The sequence below is a fragment of the Plasmodium knowlesi genome (genome assembly GCF_000006355.2).
Source record: "Plasmodium knowlesi strain H genome assembly, chromosome: 14".
Classification (NCBI taxonomy): domain Eukaryota; phylum Apicomplexa; class Aconoidasida; order Haemosporida; family Plasmodiidae; genus Plasmodium; species Plasmodium knowlesi.
The window spans coordinates 1,493,551-1,518,423 of NC_011915.2; the positions used below are offsets into that span (position 1 = coordinate 1,493,551).

At 36.4% G+C, this 24,873-nt stretch overlaps 10 protein-coding genes across 10 annotated transcripts; 7 read left to right on the top strand and 3 right to left on the bottom strand.

Moving 5' to 3' along the window:
• Positions 1 to 1,226: 1,226 nt before the first annotated feature.
• PKNH_1434000 (conserved Plasmodium protein, unknown function) lies at positions 1,227 to 2,642 on the top strand (the record flags this gene model as incomplete). Its single annotated transcript, XM_002262185.1, has 6 exons — positions 1,227 to 1,452; positions 1,606 to 1,761; positions 1,930 to 1,952; positions 2,159 to 2,248; positions 2,377 to 2,414; positions 2,612 to 2,642. 6 exons carry the CDS (start codon positions 1,227 to 1,229, stop codon positions 2,640 to 2,642), a joined length of 564 nt encoding a protein of 187 aa, XP_002262221.1.
• Positions 2,643 to 3,005: 363 nt separating this feature from the next.
• PKNH_1434100 (adrenodoxin-type ferredoxin, putative) lies at positions 3,006 to 4,098 on the bottom strand (the record flags this gene model as incomplete). Its single annotated transcript, XM_039113656.1, has 5 exons — positions 3,006 to 3,120; positions 3,273 to 3,402; positions 3,536 to 3,639; positions 3,794 to 3,911; positions 4,089 to 4,098. The coding sequence occupies 5 exons, from the start codon at positions 4,096 to 4,098 to the stop codon at positions 3,006 to 3,008; spliced, it is 477 nt and encodes a 158-aa protein (XP_038970027.1).
• Positions 4,099 to 5,351: 1,253 nt separating this feature from the next.
• PKNH_1434200 (uncharacterized protein) lies at positions 5,352 to 5,816 on the top strand (the record flags this gene model as incomplete). The annotated part of the gene is made up of 1 exon (XM_002262187.1): positions 5,352 to 5,816. The coding sequence occupies one exon, from the start codon at positions 5,352 to 5,354 to the stop codon at positions 5,814 to 5,816; it is 465 nt and encodes a 154-aa protein (XP_002262223.1).
• A 1,161-nt stretch (positions 5,817 to 6,977) lies between these two features.
• On the top strand, positions 6,978 to 7,620 carry PKNH_1434300 (conserved Plasmodium protein, unknown function; the record flags this gene model as incomplete). Its single annotated transcript, XM_039113657.1, has 3 exons — positions 6,978 to 7,106; positions 7,255 to 7,305; positions 7,471 to 7,620. 3 exons carry the CDS (start codon positions 6,978 to 6,980, stop codon positions 7,618 to 7,620), a joined length of 330 nt encoding a protein of 109 aa, XP_038970028.1.
• Positions 7,621 to 9,393: 1,773 nt separating this feature from the next.
• On the top strand, positions 9,394 to 10,852 carry PKNH_1434400 (uncharacterized protein; the record flags this gene model as incomplete). Its single annotated transcript, XM_002262189.1, has 5 exons — positions 9,394 to 9,570; positions 9,863 to 9,976; positions 10,144 to 10,347; positions 10,455 to 10,613; positions 10,769 to 10,852. 5 exons carry the CDS (start codon positions 9,394 to 9,396, stop codon positions 10,850 to 10,852), a joined length of 738 nt encoding a protein of 245 aa, XP_002262225.1.
• Positions 10,853 to 12,138: 1,286 nt separating this feature from the next.
• Positions 12,139 to 12,789, top strand: PKNH_1434500 (thioredoxin peroxidase 2, putative; the record flags this gene model as incomplete). Its single annotated transcript, XM_002262190.1, has 1 exon — positions 12,139 to 12,789. One exon carries the CDS (start codon positions 12,139 to 12,141, stop codon positions 12,787 to 12,789), a length of 651 nt encoding a protein of 216 aa, XP_002262226.1.
• Positions 12,790 to 14,284: 1,495 nt separating this feature from the next.
• On the top strand, positions 14,285 to 17,156 carry PKNH_1434600 (SUN domain-containing protein, putative; the record flags this gene model as incomplete). Its single annotated transcript, XM_002262191.1, has 2 exons — positions 14,285 to 16,809; positions 17,060 to 17,156. 2 exons carry the CDS (start codon positions 14,285 to 14,287, stop codon positions 17,154 to 17,156), a joined length of 2,622 nt encoding a protein of 873 aa, XP_002262227.1.
• Positions 17,157 to 18,089: 933 nt separating this feature from the next.
• PKNH_1434700 (peptidyl-prolyl cis-trans isomerase, putative) lies at positions 18,090 to 18,920 on the top strand (the record flags this gene model as incomplete). The annotated part of the gene is made up of 1 exon (XM_002262192.1): positions 18,090 to 18,920. The coding sequence occupies one exon, from the start codon at positions 18,090 to 18,092 to the stop codon at positions 18,918 to 18,920; it is 831 nt and encodes a 276-aa protein (XP_002262228.1).
• A 608-nt stretch (positions 18,921 to 19,528) lies between these two features.
• PKNH_1434800 (10 kDa chaperonin, putative) lies at positions 19,529 to 20,212 on the bottom strand (the record flags this gene model as incomplete). Its single annotated transcript, XM_002262193.1, has 3 exons — positions 19,529 to 19,705; positions 19,836 to 19,967; positions 20,210 to 20,212. The coding sequence occupies 3 exons, from the start codon at positions 20,210 to 20,212 to the stop codon at positions 19,529 to 19,531; spliced, it is 312 nt and encodes a 103-aa protein (XP_002262229.1).
• Positions 20,213 to 21,774: 1,562 nt separating this feature from the next.
• PKNH_1434900 (conserved Plasmodium protein, unknown function) lies at positions 21,775 to 23,697 on the bottom strand (the record flags this gene model as incomplete). Its single annotated transcript, XM_002262194.1, has 1 exon — positions 21,775 to 23,697. One exon carries the CDS (start codon positions 23,695 to 23,697, stop codon positions 21,775 to 21,777), a length of 1,923 nt encoding a protein of 640 aa, XP_002262230.1.
• Between the last annotated feature and the right edge of the window lie 1,176 nt (positions 23,698 to 24,873).

The following is a 24,873-nucleotide window of genomic DNA, read 5'->3' on the forward strand; positions in this document are numbered from 1 at the left end:
AACTGGAATACATAAACACGTGTATATAAAATGTCGTTACGCGTTCATATTTTAGTAAAACACTTTATGTATAAATTATAAGTTCGGAAAAAATTACTTGTTCGTGGTGAAACTTATTTATTTTTTTTTTTTTCTGTGACGCAGCTTAAAAAAGGCCAAAAGAGTAAATTAGGCAGGTTGGAAAAAAAGTGCATTCCGCGTTTCCAAAATGGTCGAAAAACGGAAGTTATTCCCCCTTGGAAAGGAAAAAAAAAAAAAAAAAAAAAAAAATTCAAAATGCATGCACTTGTATACCTTACAATTTTAAACTGGCTTGCAAAATGAGGAATAATCATTCCTTCTTAAAAGGAGTAAGTAGCACATCAGGAGTATTTGAGGGGAAGGGGTCTTTTTCTTTCTTTTTTTCTTCTTTTTCCCCCTTTTTTTCCATTTCCCCCGTCCATGATTTCAGGAAGCAATGTTGCAGACCGGGCATCTCGAAATCTCACAATTTGTAAAAAGAAGGAAAAACGCATAAGCCTAATGTTTGCCCCCTAAAAATATTTCTTACTGGTTGGGCCAAAAACTTACTGTTCCTTTTTGAAGTCTGATGAAGCATGAAAAAAAAAAAAAAAAAAAAAATAATAATAATAATAATAATAATAATAAATAAAATAATAATACCATGTTACAGTCCCCCATTTCAGGTTAAATATGGCGATGTTACACCACTTCTCCAGGACAATGTTTCATGGTTAAAAAAAAGGCATAAATTCAAATAGGCGGCATTTCCTCCCCCCCTTCCCCTATTGAGGAGTGTACATACACCCATTTAATCATTTCGTTGAGGTGCTTCATGTGTGTACCACTACCATGATGAGAGTTAGTGTCTTCCATTTACGAACTTTTGAGAAAGACTCAATCTGCGCGTAAAAAGTGCATATAACTCATGTTTGTGTAGATGGTTAAATTTGAACAGATGGAAATCTCCTCTCTGTCGTCCCTGATATTACCAGTCGACTTATCTTCAGTTTCCTCCCTCGCTTTTTGTTAACTCTATGTTGGCACTTACACTCCTGATTTAATTTTCACCGTTTTGTTATCACCTCTCACTTTTTCCCCCCATCGTAAAATTGTCTCTCCCCATAAGGAGGCCATATTTATGTGTGTAAGTGCATGCCCATTTATGTACCCACCTTGTTGTAAACAAACTGTATATTTCGATCACATCCCGTGTTGATGTAAAAATGAGCAGAATAATCCCCGCGTGTGTAATAGCCATTTCGTTCCTCCTGTCAAACATAAAATGTTTTACGACAGGCGTCTACGGCGGAAGTGGCCTTCATAACTGTTCCACCGTCTTCTGTTCTTACGATAAATTATCAAATATTTATGACAATTCTAAATTTATCTTGGCGGAGCTGGAAAGCATTTTGTACGATGTGCGGGATGAGAAAAATGCACATCAGTCAGGTTGGTCTTTCTACACAAAATGTGCTCCTCCAAAGAGGGCTACTCCTCGAGGTGCAGTCCTAAGTAAACATATCTGCATAGATCACTAAAACGGAATGATCATGCGTCTACGCTTCCACACATCACCACTTTCCCGCTCCACCGCTTTTACAGAACAAGAGCATGATAAATCGCTAAATCTTGAAATAAAATTTCCTAATAGTAAAGATCAAGAGGATTTGTCATACTTATATCCGGACGAGGAATATGAAAATGAAAGCAACTTTGGTGAACCCGTTCCATACATCATCATTAGCAGGATGGACGATGGTTATAATTTATTTTAATTGTCCTATATGACTGGATCCTTTTAGTTATTCCTTTTGTGCAAAAAACATAGCATCCTTACATCGTTGCATTGTGACACTCCAAATGAATGGAAGAAATAATCGCTCATCCTTCATGTAACTTTACCCCTCTTTTTATGAACACGTGCAGACGACTTCGAAAAGTCCATACTAGTAAGGAAAAAAAAAAAAAAAAAAAAAAAAAAAAAAAAAAAAAAAAAATGTCCCATAACAATGGCTAAGATGAGTGCAAAACCACTACAACATATTTGTGGAATAAATCATTCCTATTTCTTAATGTTGTTGCTTCTGAAACTGAGTTACGTGATTTCCTTTGGTACACAAATTCTCCACTCAATGATTGATACGTTTCCCTTCAGAATAAATCCCCGCGACGGATAGAAGACTCGGAAAATAGGGAACTGACGAACGAAGAACAGATAGATATGGCTCTCTCAAGAATAAGTGACGTAATCATTGAGGGTTAAGCGCGTATAGGCATTTTTGCTTGCGTGTACATAATATATCGGCATATTTGCTCATGCACATATACCTACACATGGGCATATGGCGACTTCCGCTTTTTATGCACCACCAGCTTGAAGAACAACAGAAGCGCTTTTCGGAGGAGAAGAGGTCAGGGCTAAATACGAAAAAAAAAAAAAAGAGAAAAAGCGCAAATATAATATTGTCACACTTCTACACATGCGCAACATGGCTGTGTATACACAATTTAAAATACACACCTTTTTCCTGCTTAACCGATTGTCACTTTAATTTTCCCTTTTCCACCTCACTTATTTTCATGTCAACATTTTATCATCATACTGAAGGAAATTCAATTTGAAGAAATACCTACGATGAAGTTATCATGCGATGCACGCCAAATAAGGAATCTAAAAAATGAGTCCCCGAGATGATGTATAACTCAGGCATATTCTGCATATTTTTAAACAATGCAGATATATTTGTTTAGTTTTCTTTTCCTTTTTTTTTTCTGTTTGTCTTTTTTATTTTGTGTTTTTTCACATTAATGGCAAAATGAAGGCTAAACGGCGAGGGATTCACAAAAAAAAAGAAAAAAATTGTTTACAGAGGCATGTGTATTTATGTGAATACATGAATGCACATCTTCACAGTCATGTGTGCTTCCTTTACAAATGAGTTTAACAAAAAACAAACGAGTTAATTATTTTTTAAAACAATAAAAAAAAAAAAAAAAAAAATTTAATGCGGCGTAGGCACATAACCGTCTACATAAAAATTTCTCGTCATGGGGGGCAACTTTATCTTCATTCCGTCTAGATCCTTTCTGAGTTTCACCTGGCATCCTAGTCTCGAACTGCAAAGGGGAAAAGGTTTCTCAATGTGTCGCAGTGTAAGCACGAGATGGATTACACGCGGGGGCATCCTTGGGGCGCACCCCCTCAGCCAGGCAAAACGAGGTGTTGCAAATGACTGCGCTTATTCCTGCACACACACCGTCTGCCTTACGTTTCAGTTATGCATGGAGCCAGTTCCAACATATCAATTTCATTGTCTAGTGCTTCGGGCAGAAGGTTGTAATATTTTTCGTCAATTATCACGTGGCATGTGGAACAGGCACAGAAACCATCACACGCTCCTAACACAAAAAAAGGGAGAAAAATGGGATGTAAAAACACCATATCGGATTAATTGATACAAGATATGTATTCCCACTAATTAATCACCAAGTGATAAAACTAACTAATGGTGTTTTCCCTTCATGCTTGTACCTTCTATGTTTATGCTATTTTCATGGGCAACTTTTAATATGCTATCTCCTACTTTTGCTTTAACTGTTTTTTCATAATTATCTTGATTTACGAATGTGACATCACTGGGAAGGAAAAAAAAAAGTTAACCATTAGTTAAAGGGGGGTTCTACGTGGTACAAAATTGCACTGCCGCGTTCACGCAGAGTATGCAAGCTTATGTAAGTTCGCCCAATTATGTGCGTGCGCAGGCGAGCATCTCAGGGATGGAGAACTCACATTTCTTCCTGACTCTGGGTCGTGAACGCTCTGATATAATTAAAATAAATACACTTATTTTTTATCTTGTTCAATAGAGCCCTTTTGAATGTATTGTTTCTACTGAAGAAGCTAAATTCTGCGAATGAGTGAGAACAGACACAAGTTGCGTTCGTGTTGTAAGTACATGCGTGTGTAGAAGCGTCTATGTAGATATACCCAATCGGGCAAGAGAAATTTTTATCTGTTCACATAACCGTGGACAGGTTTGTCTTTCGCTCTTTTTTTTTCTTTTTTTTTTTTCCTTTCCTCTTACTTGTAATCATTTTCCCCGTCCTCCGTCATTTATTTTGTGAAGGTTGTTCACAAGTTGCGTACATATGTATAATCGAACACGTTCTGTTGACACTTTTTCTGCTGTAAAGGTGGTCCATGTGGTTGCGCTTGTTTAGCTTTCATGCAGTGCAATGTTCAGCTGGAGTGCCAAAATGGTCCGTACAAAATTGTGCCAAAATAGGAGGGGGATCTATTCACAGTTCCATCCAGTGGTGCTTCAAAGCGTAATAAAAAAAAATTCGGCAGCACGCTTATACAACAATATGGAACAAAATGGAGAAATGGCATAATCTCATCGGAACATTCGTATGGGTTTAATTCGAAAAGGAGAAAAGCAAAATAAATTAAGGAACCATTTTCTTCCTTGCGTACTACAGTCAGGGGAATTAAAATTAAAAAAAAAAAAAAAAAAAAAAAAAATGAGGCATATGCTACGATATGCATGTTGCCCAATTTGAAAGGGTCGTTTTTTTTTTTTTTTTCTTTTTTTTTTTTCTCTCTCCTTTTTTGAGATTGATACCATTTACACTTTTTTACCTTTTACAATTTTTTTTACAACATTTATAAGCTCAGATTCATATAAACTTGTAAGCCAAAATGCGCCATAAGAATTAACCATATATGACGTTTTTTTTTTTTTTTTTCATGTTGTTCGCATATTTGACTTACTCCATTTTTGTGCATTTTTTTTTTCTCACAGCATTAAGATGTGAACCTTTAAATCTACTTCTGATTTCATATAACAAGTCATTTCCTTTTTTATTCCCCCTTCATATGCAAACAGTTCATTGGAACGGGTTAACTGCACATTTGTGTAGGTTACATACCCTGTAGGTGCATTCATAAACGCACACAAGCATCAAGGGTGAAATCTTGCGTTGGTCGGCGTATCCACGCTGTGAGATTCTTATAATTATAGCACGGCATGTGTTACAAAGAAGGAGCAAAAGGAGGAGAACTACCAAATGAGGAAGCAGCGACGCTGAAAGGGGAAAGCCAATAGATCATCATACTGTCTTAGGGGACGAGGCCATAGTTGGCTACATAATGTTTTAATGGGAAAAAAGCTAAAAGGGAGTAACACGGAGTGGTGAAATTCTGACCAATAAAAATAAAGCAGACAAATCGAATAAACCAGATAACGCAGAAAGCGCGGAAAGCTCGGAAAGGGTCAACTAAGCGTCGACTCCATGCGCCCCGCAAGGAACCTCCCCTAGACACACAAACATGCAGTAATCAAAATATGATAGGCAAAATATTTGACAACGCATTTCGAATACGTACATATAACCGGCTGGTGTGCTTCGTCATTGGGGGAGCCTTCTCCTACAGTTTTGCAAACCCGGACATGGATACCGTGTATGAATTTTTCCCAATTTTTAAGCAAAACAAATATGCATACTTGACATTTCTTGAAGTCAATGAAAAACATGGAAACGTATTTGAAGAAAAACTTAAGGACTTATGCAGGTTTTATCAGAAGCAGCCTGGTTATTTATATACAAAAATAATTAAAAGGAAAAATAATATCAACAATTTAAGCAGATACATTGTTCTTTCTACTTGGTTAAAGAGTGAGAATTATCTCTTGGCGTGTAATAGGATGTACGGACAAATTTTGATCAACAACATACAAAATTACACCAATTATAATTCCTTCTTGTACAGGATAGTTGTCGATGACTCGGACTACTTGCCTCCCTTTTGATGGGGGCTGATAGCTTGCCATTGGCCAGATTGAGATACGTTGCTTCTTTTTTTCTTTTTTTTTTTTTTTTTTTTTCTTTTTTCTTTTTTTTTTGACATTTTTATGGCAAAACGTTCATGAAAAAAATGCAAACATTTCTTTGTACTTTTTTTGGAAACCCTTTTTCAACTTTCCCGATGAACATTTTTTATACTCTACAAATACATTGACAAGAAGGTCCTCTGGAAGTTTCTTTTTTTGAACGGGGACTTCCCTTTTGGTCATTTCATGATGACTTATTATTTTTGTGTAAATTTTTACCAAATAACTTTCTGCGCGAAATATATTTATTTTTATTTTTTTTTCCCACCATTTTTATAATTTTCCTTGTCTACTATTTGTTTAATTTTGTTTAACCATTTTTTATTTTCCCATATGCGTGTGTTCATTTGCCTGTAGGCACATAACCCAGTTTATGCGTTCACGGGCATACGCCTTTCTGCCCCGAGCAGAACTTAGTAACTGCTACTTTTATGGAACAATGGAAAGTGCCTAAACCTCCGTGACATTATACAAAAGAGCTCGAAATATTTTTAAAATTGTAATCTGTATGGAAATATGTGTGTGTACACCTGGGCCTCTTCTTATCCATGTACCCCCCCCAACGATCATATAGAGGAGGGGAAAAAATACATGGCGCATTTTCTCACCAATTGAGCATTCCCAATTTGATCTAACGTGACATCCAGTTCGTTGAAATGACATCCAGATTATCCACGTCGGGGTGTGTATTCATGTGTATATACTCCTATGCACACCTGAGCCATTTTTCCCTACAATGTTGTACATACACAATGACCTCTCATCCCAATGCATCACCAGTTTGTAAAATTTGGACCCCGTATTATAAAAAGAAGAATTGGAAATTTGTGAAATAGGAAAAAAATGAAATGAAACAATTTTATGAAATTTATAAGACATGTTATTTTATAACTACTTTTTTTTTTTTTTTTTTTTTTTTTTCATTTTTATTCTGCATACTTTCCTCTACATCGCAAGTCACCAAATTTCAGAGCAACGGAAACGCCTACATTAAAAAAAAAACAAGAAGCTAAAAAAAGTGGAAAAAACAAATCGATAGAAAAATTCTCTTATGTGCCACTTTGACAGAATAAAGCAAAAATGAGGATTCGCTGTGGTATTTATGTTTTGGCGGCCATGCTATTTATCAATTCGATATTTGCCTATAGAAGATTAAAAGATATTAATAACTTGCAAATTTTATCGCAGGGCTTTAAAGACATAAAACCGGTAGGTGTAAAATGCTTACCTTTCTGCTTATTTTAGATAGCCTTTTTGTGCATATATCAATGCATATAATTTTACTTGTTTTTATTGATTTTTCTTTTCACATTTTTTTTCCCATTCCTTTCTTCTTTTTCGCACATTTCCTCGCCAGACCAACTTCCACCAAATTCGATCGAGGGCTAAATCTGCCGCGCCTGACCAGGTAGAACACTTATCTCATGGCGCATTGAAAAAGGGGTGGCAATATGCCCAAGTGTGCAAGACTCCCTTTAATATGTTCTTAGCTTATGCGTGTTTTGGCTGCAACATTTTGATCTAAAAAATGGAGCTAATCCCTTTGCGAAAATTTTTATTTCCATCCTCGTAGATGAACATTGACATAAGCGATTGGACCATTTACATAACGCACAAAACACCGTACTACAACACGGAGAAAATAAAAAGCATCTTAATTTATTCCATGACGTACCCGTTTAAGGAGTTGGAAGAGTTTAAAGAGTACCTTTTTGAGGAATAGCACCACGTGGAGGGCTTGAAAAATGGTAAGTATATATTCCCCAAATGAAGCAAAACAAAAACGCTTAACAAAGTGGATGAAGAGCAATTTTCCCAAATTGTAAAATTCGCACATCAACGGGAATTTATCCTCACTTTTAACATTTGTAAATGCAGATAGCGGACACACACCTGTGTGTCTATCTGCATGCAACACTCCTCCTCACAAGAAGCTACACTTAGACACCACACGTTACCTACTTATTATGTGGATTAACTCAATTTCCATTTATGTAGAACGGGGATCATTCAAGAGAAGAAAATAAAAAGCTTCGAAAATTTACCCCTGCAAAAAATTATGCGGAGAAGCAACTCACCCTACGAATTCTGAAAAATGGGGGAATAAAAGGTCTGCATTTAAGACAGAGCTTGGAACGCGTGACGTGTGATTGAAGAGGCCGATCTACCGTTCTGCATCACTTGCGCATCTGCAACAGCACGGTGTACATATATATGTAGCATACAGTTCTACACACTTACGCGTATACACATATAAAAATCGACCGTGCATTTCTTCATTTATATTTCACCTTTATCCGATTGCAAAAGTGGTACCCTACACAACAGAGTGTTAGAAATTACGTGTGTTTCTTATGCCATTTTTTTTCCTTTTTTCTTTTTTTTCCTTTTTCCTTTTTCTTTTTTTTTCCTTTTTTTTTTTTTTTTTTTTTTTCCGTTCATAAGAATTGCAAAACAACTGAGGTTTTTTTTTATCTAAACGACGTTCGCAATTTTTTGGATTTAAAATTAACCATTGGGGGTCTTATCCACTGAGGAAAAAAAAAAAAAAAGGAACGGTTAAAAGAGGGGCTACGAAAAGGTGAAGACGGCTCGGAAAACAAAACAACACAGCATTCTGTGCATATTTTCTGAATTGACAAAAAAAAAAATATATATATATCCTTGGACCAATATGTGATCAGAGTGCATATTATCATCGTGGACAAATCGTATACCAACGCATTTGCAGGAATGCCACATATGCGATGTGCGAACAAGTGAACATATAATGATACGTACGTTTTGATTTTACATTTCTGTATGCATAACGTAGCATTTACCCGTCTTTGCGGAATAAGCAAAATGTTTTTTTTTTTTTTCTTTTTTACTTTTGGGTGTATATATATGTGAAGGACGAAATTAGCGAAATTTCATTTTTTTTTTTTTTTTTTTTTTTTTTTTTAAGCTGTATTTTTAAAGAACAGTGGAGGACTCATTTATTTTTCTTGTTTTTTTTTTTTTTTTTTTTATTTTTTTCCAGTGAAAATGCACTTTGAAGGACGCATGAAAGGAGTAGCTTGAGATAAATTAGGTTAATGACCTGCCCCCAAGTGTATGCGCAAAGGTAGTGGTATAGCATAGTATACCACATGCCTGCAATTCCCCCCCGTGATATATGCCAAGTGTCGAGGGTCGTTTCTGCACATCTTTTCCGGTTAAGTACAGCATAAAAAAACACCCAAGGGAGAAAGAAGCGAGAACAGAAAAATTACCCTTCGAAAGTGTAGCGCATCTTCAATTTTTTTTGTAGTACTGTGGCTGCGGAAGTATAAGCATTGTATATGCGCCATACGTGCTGTACATACGTAGATATATACATATATATGTACATACATATATACATATGTACATGCTTATGTAATCTTATGCATACGTGCGTATCTGTTTGTCGAAGGCGTAGTATACCATCCTGTGCCGTCAACCCTTTGGCCATCATATCACTGGAGCAGAAACAATGGATATGGAAATCAAAGATTTCGATAAGTTCTCTGGATTTAGAATTAACTGCACGAAGGATTTGGTCGTTAAGGGAAGCATAAGTGCGGTCGTGGGGATGATACTGGGGATTATGTGCTCGCTCATAGTCAATTGCACGTTAGTTGAGGTTTCCCTGTCGAAGTTTTTTTCCATGGTAAAGTTGCGCACTGCATTGTATGCGCGCTATGTATATATTTTTAACATGCACATTCATGTGTTCATTTTTTTTTTTTTTTTTTTTTGCGCTGCGAGGAGGGCTCTATGGACCCCCCAACATACAACACATGGGTTGTAGAGATGCCTACAATTTTACACATGCGTGAGGAGGAGCAACCGAACCCTCTCACCGACTTGGTTGCACTATTTAATTGGTACACCAATCCAATGTCCCACTCCCCCACTGCATCGTTATGACATTCCCATATTTTGTCACCCCCACCCCGCAGTACTTCGGTATATTATTTATCGTAGTTGGACTAATAATTTTCTGGAGGTTGCACGCCAATGTAACGGATGAAGCAGAAAATAGAAGAAACCAACTTATGATCTTGGCGGGACTGGTATGAATGCAAATTTCGCGTAGATACGACGGAAACAAGACTTTCCGTTTTTACGAACGTGCACAAAGGAGAGGATATACATATCTACATATGAGTACGTTGGGTGATTAAAAATGCAAAGACACCATCATGTATTTGTACATGCACGCCATATTTCACCTTTGCAGATTGTTCTTTCAGGAATTCTGTGCCTCTTCTTCGACCGTTCCTGGCTGTTTTCCCTGTCTCCCTTATCCAAAGTCCCCATTTATTGTATTCTCGGAATTAGCATTTCTTTCGCATTGACATTCAGCTTAATAGATTTGATAAACTACCTCATCGGGTTTATCCAGGGTTCCATAACGAGGCCGCTGATTGAGTCCGTAGCACAGGTAAGCGGCGAGAGTGGGAACAGATTCATAAATGTGAAGAGCGCTCCTTCACATACACTGTCCTAATATGAAACGGTGCACACTTTCCCCATGCGTCACTTTCTCAGGTGTACCTGATTCTATCGTTTACAATAACAATGGGAGCGATATTCGGGTTCATTTTTGGTTTGCTGGACGTAGAAGATGAATCCTCCCACCACATTCGCTTGGCCTTGATGAAGGCGGAAAATTGTTGCTTTCCCCTGGGAGCTGTTCTAGGAGGAATAGTAAGATCACGTGAATATGACGCAATGATTACCCGACTCTATGGGCACATCTGTGTGTTGCATTTATTCCATTACACTATTTTTGCATGCATCATTTTAACTGTGCGTTCATTTTTTTTTTTTTTTTTTTTTTGCCCCCTTTTGAACGCACATAGGCCGGGTTTGGTAATGAAGTTTTCAGGCAACAGAGCGAAGCCTACAAAATTGAAAATGTTACCGAATTTGATGATGAAGTTTGAAAGACATACTATTTTTTCTTATTTTATTTTATTTTTTTTTTTTTGTCCTTGTTATATTTTCCTTCTTCTTCTTTTTTTTTTTTTTTTCTCGTCTAAATTTAAAAATGGAGAGAATAATTAAAACGAAAATGCCAAATTTTAAGTGAACAAAGTGGGAAAAAAAAAAAAAAAAAAAAAAGGATCTTTATTTGGTTCATACACAACACTTCGTCCTTTTTTTTTTTTTTTTTTTTTTTTCTTTTTCTATCCCCCCCTTTCCCATTCATCACTTTTTTTTTTTTTTGTTTTTGTTCATTTCGCTTCTTATGTGTGTGATTCATTTTTTTTATTTATTACTACTTGTCACATATGTTATTTTGACTTATCTGTAAATCATAAAATGTTTAGATTTGCAAAAGTAAAAAGGGAAGCTTCTTCTCCCATGACTTTGTTTTAACGAATATTTGTACTTAAAAAAAAAGATAAAATTAAAGGGAAAAAAAAGGGAAGGAAAGGAAAGTAAGCCCCTTCATAAGTGTTATGTCCACGTTGTTTAAAAATGAATGGTCGGTTTTACAGATTCCGTGTGTGTGTGTTCGTTGTTCCGTCCTTAGCAGTGTGAAGTGGTGGGGGAGGAATCCCCTCTTTTTTACTTTCCGAGATTTCCACCCAACTTTTTTTGAATACCTCATAAACCGTATTAAGGACACCAACGAAACTGCCTCTCAGAAGAACCTATATCTTCTTATAATCACTTAACAGGTGTGGAAAAAGAAGGGGGTAAAAACAGATGAAGAAAGAGAGGGACATATAAAATAAGCATCTCACTATTCACTCCTGCATGCATTTTTTTTTACAGCGCAGTTAATTTTGCACCCGAGTGGATTAACTCATTTTGAGTTTTCATTACATACGTCGGAAGCGGTGTATTTATGCCCCATATGCACCTATGGGAGAAGGTTTATATGGCGCAGCTTAACCAGTGTTCCATTTTTAAATTTTATTTTTGTTATTTTTTTGACCCTACGAGGTGAAGTACATTTTTTTTACACGCAATAAAACTGTGTGAACTAGTATTTAGTGGAATTAAATTAAGAGATCAAAAGGAAAATATCTTCCCCTTATCCATTAGGAAGTTATACAGGAACACATACATATTTACATGTACAAACGTTTGTAACCAAATTATAACATCACTTGAGTGAGTCGATTCTCCTTTTGCCTATACCACTCTGTGGGAATTTTCTTTTTTTTTTTTTTTAACCCTTGCCCCTACCCCCACTATTTTTATCATAGAGTAATAAAAAATGAGAATTTTACACAAATTGGGAAAGAACGTGTTCCAAACGGCTAGAAGAAGCTTCTCCCTGGTGACGAAGCAAGCACATGATTTTACGGCCCAGGGGTTGAACAAAAATAACGAAATTATAAATGTGCAGTTATCCTCGTACATTGGGAAGAAGTATTGCTGCCTGCTGTTTTACCCCTTAAATTACACCTTCGTATGCCCAACGGAAATAATAGAATTTAATAAGCATGTAAAATCTTTTGAAGAGAAAAATGTGGAACTGTTAGGAATATCAGTAGATTCCGTATACAGCCATTTGGCATGGAAAAATATGCCCATTGAAAAAGGAGGAATAGGCAATGTCAACTTTACACTAGTGTCAGATCTAAATAAAGAAATATCAAAAATGTATAATGTGCTGTACGAGAATTCTTTCGCATTGAGAGGGTTATTTATAATCGACTTACAAGGTAAGGTTAGACATCAAACTGTTAATGATTTACCTCTTGGAAGAAGTGTGGATGAAGTTTTAAGGACAATAGATTCGATTATTCATGTAGATAAGACTGGTGATGTGTGTCCAATTAACTGGAAAAAGGGAGCCAAGTCATTTCAGCCAACAAATGATTCTCTCCTGAATTATTTAAACACAGAGGTGAAGAAGGAATAACGACGAAAAACGGATCAGTTGTACACACCGGTTATGCACATAACGGATTATACATTATGAACCCCTAAAAGAGGTACTTTAAAAAGGGGGGGTGGAAAAGGAAACAAAAAATCAAAAAAACAAAAAAGCAAAATATTCTCAAAATGAACTACCCCTAATAAGATCCCATGTCAGGTGAAGAACCTCGAAGGGGGAAGCACCTGCATGTAGATGTACTCACAACGCGAAAGCAATTTTTTTTTTTTTTTTTGCGAATTCGAAAAATGTTGTATGTATTCCATTTCGTTTTATCATCCCCAAGAAAGGGGTTATAACGGTTTTGTGAATTCCTGCAAATTTTGTTGCTTCCCCGTTTTAGAAGTCGCAGCTGTTTATCCATTTAGTCGCCTACACAGTTATCTGTACCAGTCGTTGTGCCATTCCTTTTCATTTTCACGCCTAAACTATGCTCCCCCTATTTATACATAAATCTTCACGTGATAACTACGCAATAGATGGAAATTTCTTGGGAAAGAACACTTACGCTGTCTAACCTCTGACAGAATTATCAGTAAGAAAAAATTATGGAAAAGTAAAAGTAGGAAAAAAGAAGAAACTGAACTTTTTACGTCCATAGGAGTGATGATGCATGGGAAAAATTCCATATTCATACGAATATGTAGGGCGAAAAAATATATATATATATATATATATATATAAGTTATTGAATATATGCGCATGTACCCCCCTGCAAGTGCATTTTTTTTTTTTTTTTTTTTTTAAACTACAGGGAATTCACATTTATGCTTCATAACGATTTCTTAAAAAAAAAAAAAAAAAATTCCCCTGTGTGTAAGGTAAAAGAAAAAAAAAAAAATGGCACTTCTTCGGACGACAAACATGCTGGTGGACATTTGGGGTATCTACAAAAGGTTAACAAAATGAAGATGATACATCGTAGGACATAACATCGTGTAATTTCCTAAAAGAAGAAACTTTTTTCTAAAAGCTATTTCTACCTTTTGTCATAAGAACGGTCTACACGAAGCAGCCCTTTCGAGAGCATACCAGGAATTGGGCATTCTCCAAAAGATCGCCATCACGTAAGAAAAAAAGAAACGAAAACCTAAAGGATTCAAACTTTTTCTCATTCAAGGTAATGACCAATCATTGGAGAAAAAAAAAAAAAAAAAAAAAAAAAAAAAATCTATAAATCATCCGTGAAAAAGTTATTTAACGAAATACATCTCTTTTGCAATTTTTTTTTTTTTTTTTTTTTTTTCTTTTGAGAAAATGTACCTCCCCCATTTTGTGCACATACCAACAGGATATCGAACCATATGAGGGCATATTTTAACCAAATGGGATACCAATTTTTATGTTGAATATAGATGCAAACACAAATTGGGCCATCCACTTGTGGCCCTCTGGCTATGTATACTTGTGTGTTCGCAGACCCATCGTCAAATCAGCATATACGCACAGGTAGTGGGAGAAGGAAAGCAGAGGCAACATCATGTCCGCAGGGGCGAGCAACACAAGCGGGAACCCCAGGGGGAGGGGTGGCAGAGGGAGTAAACTCTCCAAAAATAACCACATTGCCCAAAATGCCTCCAGTGTAGCAAACAGCGGTAATAGCGCAAATAACGGAAACGCCCAAAACACCCTGCATGGATTGAACCCGCCGAGCCACAAAGGCTTAGTGGAGAGCGAAATCTCGGAAGTCGGCCTGCCGGCCACAGATCGCTCAGATGATAACAACAGCACAATCGACAATGACGAGAGGAACACGCTAATACATGTGCTACACAGTTATGAAGACTTCCAGAAGAAAAATATGAACTACGGGAAGGTAAACCCGTACAGAAAAAGGGAATCTCAATTAAGCAAAATGAGAAAGTCGATTGTCAAGTTATTTACCATCAGTGATATACGGCTGGACGAAAGTGAACCCAATGGAAACGCAGATAATAACGCATATTCCATTAGTGCTTCTAAGAGGAAGGATAAAGCGCATAGCTCGAATTTCCTAACGAGCAGAGCAGCCATGTGGAATGAAATAGAAAACAACGACGACCCAGAATACGACTTAAAGTTAGAAAGTTCAAAAAATAAATCAATCATTGATATAGTAACACATTATTTAAATGTCCTAATAAATGATATCATAAATGATAAAAAAGGAATAACCTACATAGCCATTTTGATGATTATTCTGTCTGTGCTGATTACCTGCATTTCAGGAGTGATGACCCTGTTTAACAATAAAACAGGAGAAAAAAATAATTTCAATTTACACACAACGAAAAATAATTATGATGATATAAATAAATTTATGAATTACATAAAATTGGGAAATGAAGAGAACAATCGGAGTGAGTTTTTACGACTGTATCAACTGCTGGAAGAATTCAAAACTAGTATGAACCAAAATATGAATGAAAATATGAACACCATATTGATTAACAAAAAGGAGAACCATGCATTATACGAATTAAATGCTAACATGGAAAATAAATTAAAAGAGTTGGAAAAAAAACTGCTCCTTAATACAAAAGATATTGACTACTTTAAAATTCATTCTAAGAAAGAGGTAGAAAATTTTAAAAAAATATTGCAAGAAAATTACCAGTCTTTTCAAAACAAACTTAAGGATTACGTTAAAACGGTCGACACTATTAAGAAGGATATTCATAAAAAGAATTCCCTCCTTAATGATGTGGAAAAAAAAATGAACAAAAGTCAAATGGATATTAAGAAAGACGTGTCTGATCGAGTGGAGAATGAGAAAAGGGGCTTGCTCAACACCATCAGCGAGCTACAAAAGAAAATAAAGTGGATTGAGTCTAAGCTCGCCTTCCATGCATCGAATTCGCATGACCCCTTGCAGTTGGATAATCCAGCACAGGGAGGGTTGATGCATGAAAATGACCAAGCAGAGGCGCGCGAAAGACAAATCGAGCAACGCATAGCCACGTGGAACGAAGAACATGTAGACCTCATACAGGATATACAGAAAGAACTAAATCTACTAAAAGAGAGTGCAAAAAAATCGACGAACTTTTTGGATGACGTCTTGCCTTCATTTGAACATAAAATATTAAAAAATGTAGAAAGCAAAATTAAATACTATCTAGAAATGTACAAAAAGGATATCATAAACGAAATCACCGAATCGAAAGTAATATATAATGAAGAGAAATATAAAACCATAACACTGAAGCAAGAAAAAATGCAATCCGAGTTGTTAAAAACTATTAGTAGTCAAATAAAGGCACAAACGAAAATTATAAAAGATGATTTGAATAAATCCCTGCATACCATGGTAGATCAGAAGCAAATAAAAATGGACAATGAGTATCCAGTTAAAAGTGCCAAAGTCAATTATGACATCTTAGATATGCTACAAAAAAAAGTAGACGAACTGTACAATGAATTCATCTTAGATTATAACGAAATCGATTGGGCTTTAGAATCTTTAGGAGCCAGAATCGTTTACAAAATGACAAGTTCGCCTCTGAATCGAAATGACTTCATCGAGAAGTTTCTAAATCAAATTGCTTCCTACTTACCATCGGAAGAAATATATGGAATGATCAAACCGATGGGGAAAGATCCGTCTATCATTTTAAAGCCTTCAAATTTCCCAGGTGATTGTTTCTCCTTCAATGGAAGTAAAGGAAAAATAACAATTCACTTACCAGCCACTATTGATGTCTCATCCATTTCCATACAACACGTGCACGAAAATATTAGTAACAACTCTAATGCTACTCCCAAGTATTTTTCAGTTTACGGGGTTGTGGATTCAAACTGGCCTGAGCATTTTGAATCACAGGATATTAACTACGATGACTTTAAAAACAGCTCCCTCTACTCCTGCCTCCATTCCGTTTATGGGAATTTGCAACCTAAGGAAATTCTAGACAAGTGGCTCAAAGGCAACAAGAACCCTGGCCTCCTGCACCTCGGCGATTTCTACTTCGACCGAAAGAAACGAATTTCCACCTACCCAACGAAGCACTGTTTCCCGATGAAGCGGTATGGCGGAGCAGTGGCAAAGGGGGAATATGGAATTCGGCAAAAGAGCCAGAGGGGGGAAAAAAAAAACGAACAGATAACCCCAAAGCGTACATGCAGAATTCCCCCATTTCCGAAAAAGAAATTAACTCCCTAACGCATATGCTGACGCTTCAACGCGCCACATTCGATTGGTGCTGTAACCAGCTGGGTGCACACTGACATTATTTTCCATTTTTACAATTTTTTTTCCTCCCCCCCCCATTTACAGAATAATTTTTGAGTTCACCGAAAACTATGGCGCTCCTTACACATGCGTCTACAGACTGAAGGTACATGGAAAAAGATGCATCCGGAAATTCAAGTAGCATAGGCGGGGACACCCTGTAAACCTTTTTTTATGTTAGTCCTGCTAGTATGGCACTTTAGGATTTATCCCACCGATGGGGTATGCGATGTTTGGCCCACTATTGTGTGCACCAGTCTTATGGTCCCCTAAGGAGCTTCGTGTTATGTCGCTGCCTTCGTGGGTTTGTGCAAATTGAGGGTAGCAAACTGGAAACAGTTGAATTTTACACTTCACTCCTTGTGTTGTTCGCTTCTGTTCTCCCCTTTCTTTCTTTCTTTCATTATTTTTTATTTTATTTTATTTTTTTTTTTTTTTCGTGTGAGATTCCATCCACCAATTTGATCATGTCATAAATTATGAAATTTTAACCCGTCGACATTTCCACATGTCGTTCACAGTTTTGTTAAATTTTTGATTCAACAGTGTTATCCAATTCGTTCTTAGAGCTACAATTTTTTCCCCGCACAATTCCGCCACCGCAACGGTTACTGCTACTGCAGTTACCTATTGCTATTGTTTTATTTTTTTCCCCTTCATGCCACTTGTTATTCTCTATGTAAAGCGCCTAAGCCACGTATTTGCTCGCCAAAAGAACAAAAAAAAAAAAAAAAAAAAAAAAAAAAAAGAATGCTTCACAATTAACGTACGTGAAGTAATGCTAAACTTGCGATACCCCAACTTTAACGACGAACAAAAAGTGCGACTCGAATTGTAAGCACTTCATACACGCAAGGTCAAAGAACAGATGAAGAAAAGGTTTAGAACCTTCCACAGGGTGAATGTTATAAATAGAATTATACACGATTTCCCCTTGTGTGTTTAGGCCGTCATTCAAGTTGACATTTCCCCATCCCTCTCAGCGTCCACCGCACATCGCAATAAAAGTAGTTGAAACGGGACATGCGTTAGAAGTAGGCCCTCCCCAGCTTGTTCCAATTTCTGCCCTTCGAACATGCTTAAAAAAGGCTTCACGGCAACGAAAATAATAGGGAAGAGGTGTTTCCAGTGGTGGGATAATCTGAACACGTCGTGGAAATTCGCAATCGGTTTTTCAGTTCTCTTTCCACCCCTCTGGAATTACAATGAAAGAAGAAAGGCAAGAGAAAAACAGGTGTACTATAACAAATCGATAAAAGATTACGTGTTTTTTGACATAGCTATAGAAAATAAATATGTAGGAAGAGTCTTGATAGGGTTGTACTCTGACCAAGTACCCCTATCAGTTGAAAATTTTATTCAACTTGCAGAGGGGTACAAAGTTAAAGACAAATATATTGGATACAGAAACACCTTCATTCATAAAATTTACCCAGGAATTGGGCTAGTAGGAGGGAATGTGTTAAACGATAAGGAAGGCCTAAGTATTTATGGAAAGAAATTCCCTGATGAAAATTTCGACATGGAATTTGTACAAGATGGTGACGTGGCGTTGTTTAATGAAGGCCCTCATAGTAACTCCTCTCAGTTTATTATAACCTTTTCCCCAATGCCCATATTACACAAGCACAATGTAGTTATTGGCACTGTTTTGAAAGGGATGGATATAATTCGGATGATTGAAAATGTGGGAACTAAGTTAGGAAATCCCATGTATAACGTAAAAATTATTAACTGTGGTTTGTACAGAAGCTTGGAACAGGATGGGCCTCCTTTTTTCAACATGCTGCACATCTCGGACAAGGGCAACAAAAATATTATTTCCAAAAAGGAGTTTGAAAATTTGTCTGAACAGCAGAGACAGTCCTTAATGGAAGAAATTGGCAAATCGGAAAAACAGAGATGAGGTCCGAAGCGCAGTAGTTAGTCTTTCCAAAGGATGAACGATTCCTGTTCTCAGTGTATGCCCCTCCGAATGCGCAAATTAACATTATTTATGATAACCTATTTTGTAGCTCCTTTGGAATATGGGGCAAATATTTGAACCTTTTTTTTTGTATCCCTTGGGAGTTTTTTTTTTTTGTGTATTTTTTAGCTAGCTATTTTTTTTACAATTTTGGTTAATTTTATTTTCCTTTTTTTTTTTTTTTTTTTTTTTTTTGGTGTATATTAGCTAGTTTAATCATATTTCTACTAAATTTACGATTTTTTTTTTTTTTTTTATGCTATGTTTGAGTCACCCCTTGGCTAGCCGAGTTCGGAAAAAATTACGTATGATTAACTTTCCACATTTTATCAATTGTGCGTGTTCCCATTTTTACAACTTTTACGAAAGCGAACAGTTCGAAAAAGAAAAATGCAGGTATCCACAAACATAATCAACGTTAAAAATGCTAAATGGGGGATATTCAAAATTGTTACACTTAAATATGTAATATGCACACTTGCTAGCGTTGCAGAAAGGGGTCCATTACAAGTAGAGCCGCTGTAATGTTTTGCTCATGCGACTTATTCTTACTGGTCTTTGATAATGCCAACTATGTCATCATCCCTGTAGACAAAAAATTCTTCCCCATCGATTTTTAAGGAAGAACCGCCATATTCCGGCAAAACAACCACGTCGCCTTCTTTCACACTAGGGGGGACTTTGCTTCCATTACTTGTTATCCTTCCTGGACCAACGGCCAAAACCTGTAAAAAGCGGCATAAAGCACATGAATGGGTTAAATAAAATTCAAGCAATGTTACACATATAAGGGGAAAATGAAAGAAAGATTGCGCACTATGTTTAAGTTTGCATAACATTGTACGGGGAGACTACCTTTCCCGTGAAGGATGGTTCCGTTGCACTTTCAGGCAGAAAGAGGCCAGACTTGGTCGTAGTCTTGGGAACGATTTTACTTATCAAGATTCTGTCCATCAGGGGAATAAACTTTTTAGCTATCGTGGAACTCTGCAAAAGGGTTTTTTTTTTTTTTACTATATGTATAAATTTCTTGCATGGGACAAACTGGGAATAAACGTGCACGTTCGACATTTGGAGAATTCCTCTTATTAACAGAAAGTGGGTAATATATACATTTTTGATATGTATATATACAACATAAATGCGGTTCATTATGCTGCACAAAAATGAGCAGGCTTCCCTCGGCATACACAACTGTGCATGTTATTTCCTTTTTGCTGCAAAATTACCATTTTTAACTCCTGTGTAAAATATGTATAGAGAATGATAAAATTTGTGTTGGCAATTCTTTGGTATATAAAATGTGCTTTAAATTCCTTCTAGGTAATTAACAAATGGCGTTTTAAAGAAAGAAGTTTTATGTTTGTTTTGCCTCAGCTCCTGTTTACATATAAATGGTTCGCATACATTTGTGCTTATAAAACTGATTAAATGTTTCCTTTTTTTGGTTGATAAAAAAAAAATATAGAGAGAAATATATGTACGTTACTTTAAGGATATAATTCAAACATTTTTATCGCCTGCTTAAGGATACATTTTTATAACGGGCAACATGCATTGTGTAAATTTAGGTATATAAAAAATTTCGATTCTTCTTTTTGTACTTTTTGCTCGCACTTTCTATAGTAAAATATAATTATATATGTATTTCGCAGGTGACCTTTTTTATGTATTTATTTTTTTTACTATATAGGAGGGCCTGAAAAATACCTTCTTCAAATATGGTCTCTGAATACGCACATAAATGTATAATATATATATTAAACGCACATGATCCCATCGGAGCCATGCGCACGAATCTGTTTAGGGACATAGATATAACTGACTGTTTCTGTTAAAATTGTAGAGCACCTAAGAAAAAAAAAAAAAAAAACGTTAAGCAGCAAGTATAGAAAGCTGAAGCGCTGCCAGGAAAAATTCTTTTACCTCTTTCATTTTTTTTTTTTTTTTCCAGCCTTAGGTGTTAATGTTCTCGCATAATTGACACCTTTTTTCTTCATGCAACTGTATGGGTTGCGCAAAAGAACCCCCTGTCAGATTATTTTCATCGCATATCATGTTTTCCCCGTGGGGGTAAATATTACGTATGCATTATATGTGTACATACCCTACTTCATGTTAGTCACACTCTTAAAAAGAGGGAAAGGACTACTTCGCTCCACACCTTGTTGCCCTTTACATCTACTATTGATGAACACTAGAAAATAACCACAAAAATAAGTCATGTAACTGCCCAAATCTGGTTCATCATTTATATAAAAACGGTTCATATTTACTTAATCGTTTTTACTCTTAACATTCACTTGATAGCTGAAATGCTGGAGTTACGTAAATTTTTAATTTAAAAAAAAAAAAAAAGAAAACACACAAAAAATAAGGAAGGCACAACATAAAATGTAAAATATGCATAGAAAAAAAAAAAAAAAACCTGATTTGTTTTTTTTTTCTAAAAATAATTTACACATTATGAGTAAAATTAAGTGTGCACACAAAAAAAAAAAAAAAAAAAAAAATGGTGGAAATAATTTAACACTTGTGGTTTTTTCGGAATTGGTATGAACAAGCGTTTTATAACTTCTGCTTATTACTCTCACGCGCGAGCACACACATATATATAAAAGCATACATATACATGCATACATATTTATACCCATTTATGCATCCACTTGTCGCATGGCACCCCTGCGAGAGGAAAGGAGATGTTCTATAACACCCTCCAATCGCGCACTATCCGAATTTTTCCTTTTTTTTTTATTCTAATTTTATAACGCCCTTTCCCCTATGGAGATACTTTTCAATCCTCCAGATAGGCAACATCTGGCACCCACCAGGGTAGCAGAGTCATAAAAAACATGACAACCGACTGGTAAATATATTTTTCGAACTTGGTTGGCTTTCGTCTCACATTAATGGTGGTGTTATTATCCCCCTCCTCTGGCATGTTGTGAGGTGGGTTTTTCTTCTTCAATGCGGAAGAATTACTGCAGTAGGATTGTCCACTGTCTATGTTATTCTCCGAATCGTCACAATCGGAGTTGACAAATTCACTGGTACTGTTATTTAACAGATTGTTAAATGTCGTAGAGCTGTCGTGGAAATACATCTTGTTGTTATTGCGCGTGTTGCTTGCGCTATCATTACGCGCATTGCTACTGTCGCCATTAAGATCATCATTGTTGCCGCTCTTCTGATCACCGCTGGTAATATATTTTCGTCTTCTCACACCAGCGCAGAGGAGATTCTCAGCGTCGCCACTGTTCGCGGTACCCATTTCGCGAAAAAACTCATCCGTAGCATCGTCCAAATAGCTGCTATCCCCCTTTTCATTTAAATTTTCATTTAAATTTTCATTTAATTTTTCATTTAAATTTTTGTCTAAATTTTCGTTTAAATTTTCATTTAAATTTTCATTTAAATTTTTGTCTAAATTTTCGTTTAAATTTTCATTTAAATTTTCGTCCAAATTTTGGTTTAAATTTTCGTTTAATTTTATGGACGAGTTAAATTCCTCATGGGAACTATTTTTTACGCTTAATTCAGTTCCGTGTGTCTTCTGATCGATCTTTTTTTTTTTAAAAAAAAATAAACTTCTTTTTTTATTTTTTTCTCCACATGTTGCACTGGCACTATGCCCGATTCCATGTATCTCTTTCGAATTATCATCATTAAGTTGATAATTAAATTCGTCACATAACTCACTTACAAATTGGTTATCTTCTCCATCTACAGGATCTCCCTCATTCCCTGTAGCATGAACGGGATCTGTTTCATCATTCATGGAATTCATAGGATGCAAAGCAGTTGATGATACTTCTTCCCGTTTGTTCGTTTTATTATTATGTGTGTTTTCTTCTCCCTGACCCACCGTTCCGTTGTCTAACTCTTCTTCGGCTTCTCTTCCATCTTGCATAAATTGCAAATCGCATGCGAGGTCTTGACTGTTGTTGTGCTCCATAATATCCCCCTCTTGTTGATTAATGTGGTGCGCTCCTCCATTCAAATTACTCATTTGTTCTGTGTGTTCGTTAACCAGAATATTATTCATATTTCTCGATTCTCTCATGCGTCTTAGAACCTGTTCTATAGATTCGTTACTTGACATAAAACTAAAATTGCTAATTAGGAGGTCGAAAAAGCCTCTGTTGTACAGTATAAACAATCCAGAAACGATAAAATACATTTTTAAACTTGCTTCAAATAAAAATAAAACAAATAATATTTTCAACAGAAGGAATAAGTGAAACCTTTCCATGATATCCATAATGTAGTTATTAAAATGGGACCTTTGGTTCGTTTGGTTGGTACCATTTGCTTCGTTATTCACCCCGTCGTTGTTACTTTCCCTGTTGTTATTACTACCATTATTGCTACTTTCTCTATTTCCGCTGGGGGGGTCCCCATTGAGATCACCATTCACCGTATGTTCGCCTTTATCCCCCTTGCTCTCAATCAACTGTATGCTTTTTAAAAATTCCTGGTTCTCATTTGATTTAATTAATGTGTCGATAAAATGATGTTGGGAAGTGACATTCTCGTTTAGGTAATAATCTCCCGTTTCATCCTTTATGGCTGAAATGATGTTATGGTGAAAATAAATATTTTTTATTTGGTCCTGATATTTCGACAATCTTCTTGCATAGGTTAGGAGCAGAATTTTATAAATCCTCGTTTGTTCTTCCTTGGACTCATGATCTTTCACTTTGCTTTCTCCTTCCATTTTTTTTCGACGTAGTATGAAATAATGGTTTTTAATCCGTGGTGACAACTTAACTAGCAGATCAATCGATAAGTATACTCGCATGCAACGGTGACAATGCGAGGTGAGAAACGGAAAAAGCTATCACATGTATAGGAATGTGCCTGTACTTCAATACATAGAACACACGACACAAACTCCTACACGTCGCTAATGCACATGACTTGGATGTCCTTCTCCGTGTTTCGTACTTTTATTCACATGGATATTTTTAAAATTCTCATAATATTTTTTCTATCTCAATATGTACGCATATTTATTCACGTAGGGTTGCGAGGAGGGAGACTCACATTCCACGAGCCGCTGGTGTGCACGCCCACAGTTGAGGATACGCTTTAAAAGAATGTGCCATGTGGGTATGCATAACGTGGATTGGGAGTCTACAAACAGGGAAAAAATGAAATAAAAAAGGAGAGAGGGGCTCCTCGGGGAAACGGATCTAATGACACAGGTGGAGGTCTGATAAAAGTGGAGAGCGGGAATAAGTGTGTCCATGTGATGTCACGCCAACAGCGTGATAACATCAGCAAGTTTTACACACACGTTTGTGTCAACCCCGGCCTCTCACGATAACAGGCGTCTACGGACGATGCATGTTTAAAGTTCAAATAAATCAAAAGAACATAGGCATCAATAAATAGTGTGTCCAAAAGGGATTTTCCTCCTTTACAAAAACGCTAACTGTGATGGCATTATAAAAGTTACTTTTTAAACAAATATTTTCTGTTCACAAAAAAAAAAAAAAAAAAAAAGATCTGATTTTTTTTTTTTTTTTTTTTCTTTTGCCAAAACGGGGGCTACTTTTCACGCCTAATAATTTTTATATTTCCTTTGCACCCTTTTGGTTCGTCTTTTCTTTAGTAGCACTTGCGCAGGTACATAATCACAACGCACGTCTTTGTAACTTCGTTTGCTCTGCAAAGGGGGGGGAGGTGTCCAGCACGTCGATATTTGCACAGATTCGGCTAACTCCGCTGGGGATAGCAAACGGAAAGGCACGGACAAACAACTCACACGCTCAGTGAAATGTATTTATGGAGATTTTCCCCCAAAGGAAATTTACCAAAAAAGGCACTCTTCAATGGACAACACTGCTATACACGTATGCAAGAAATGGCGCTTAAAGTTCTTCCTTAC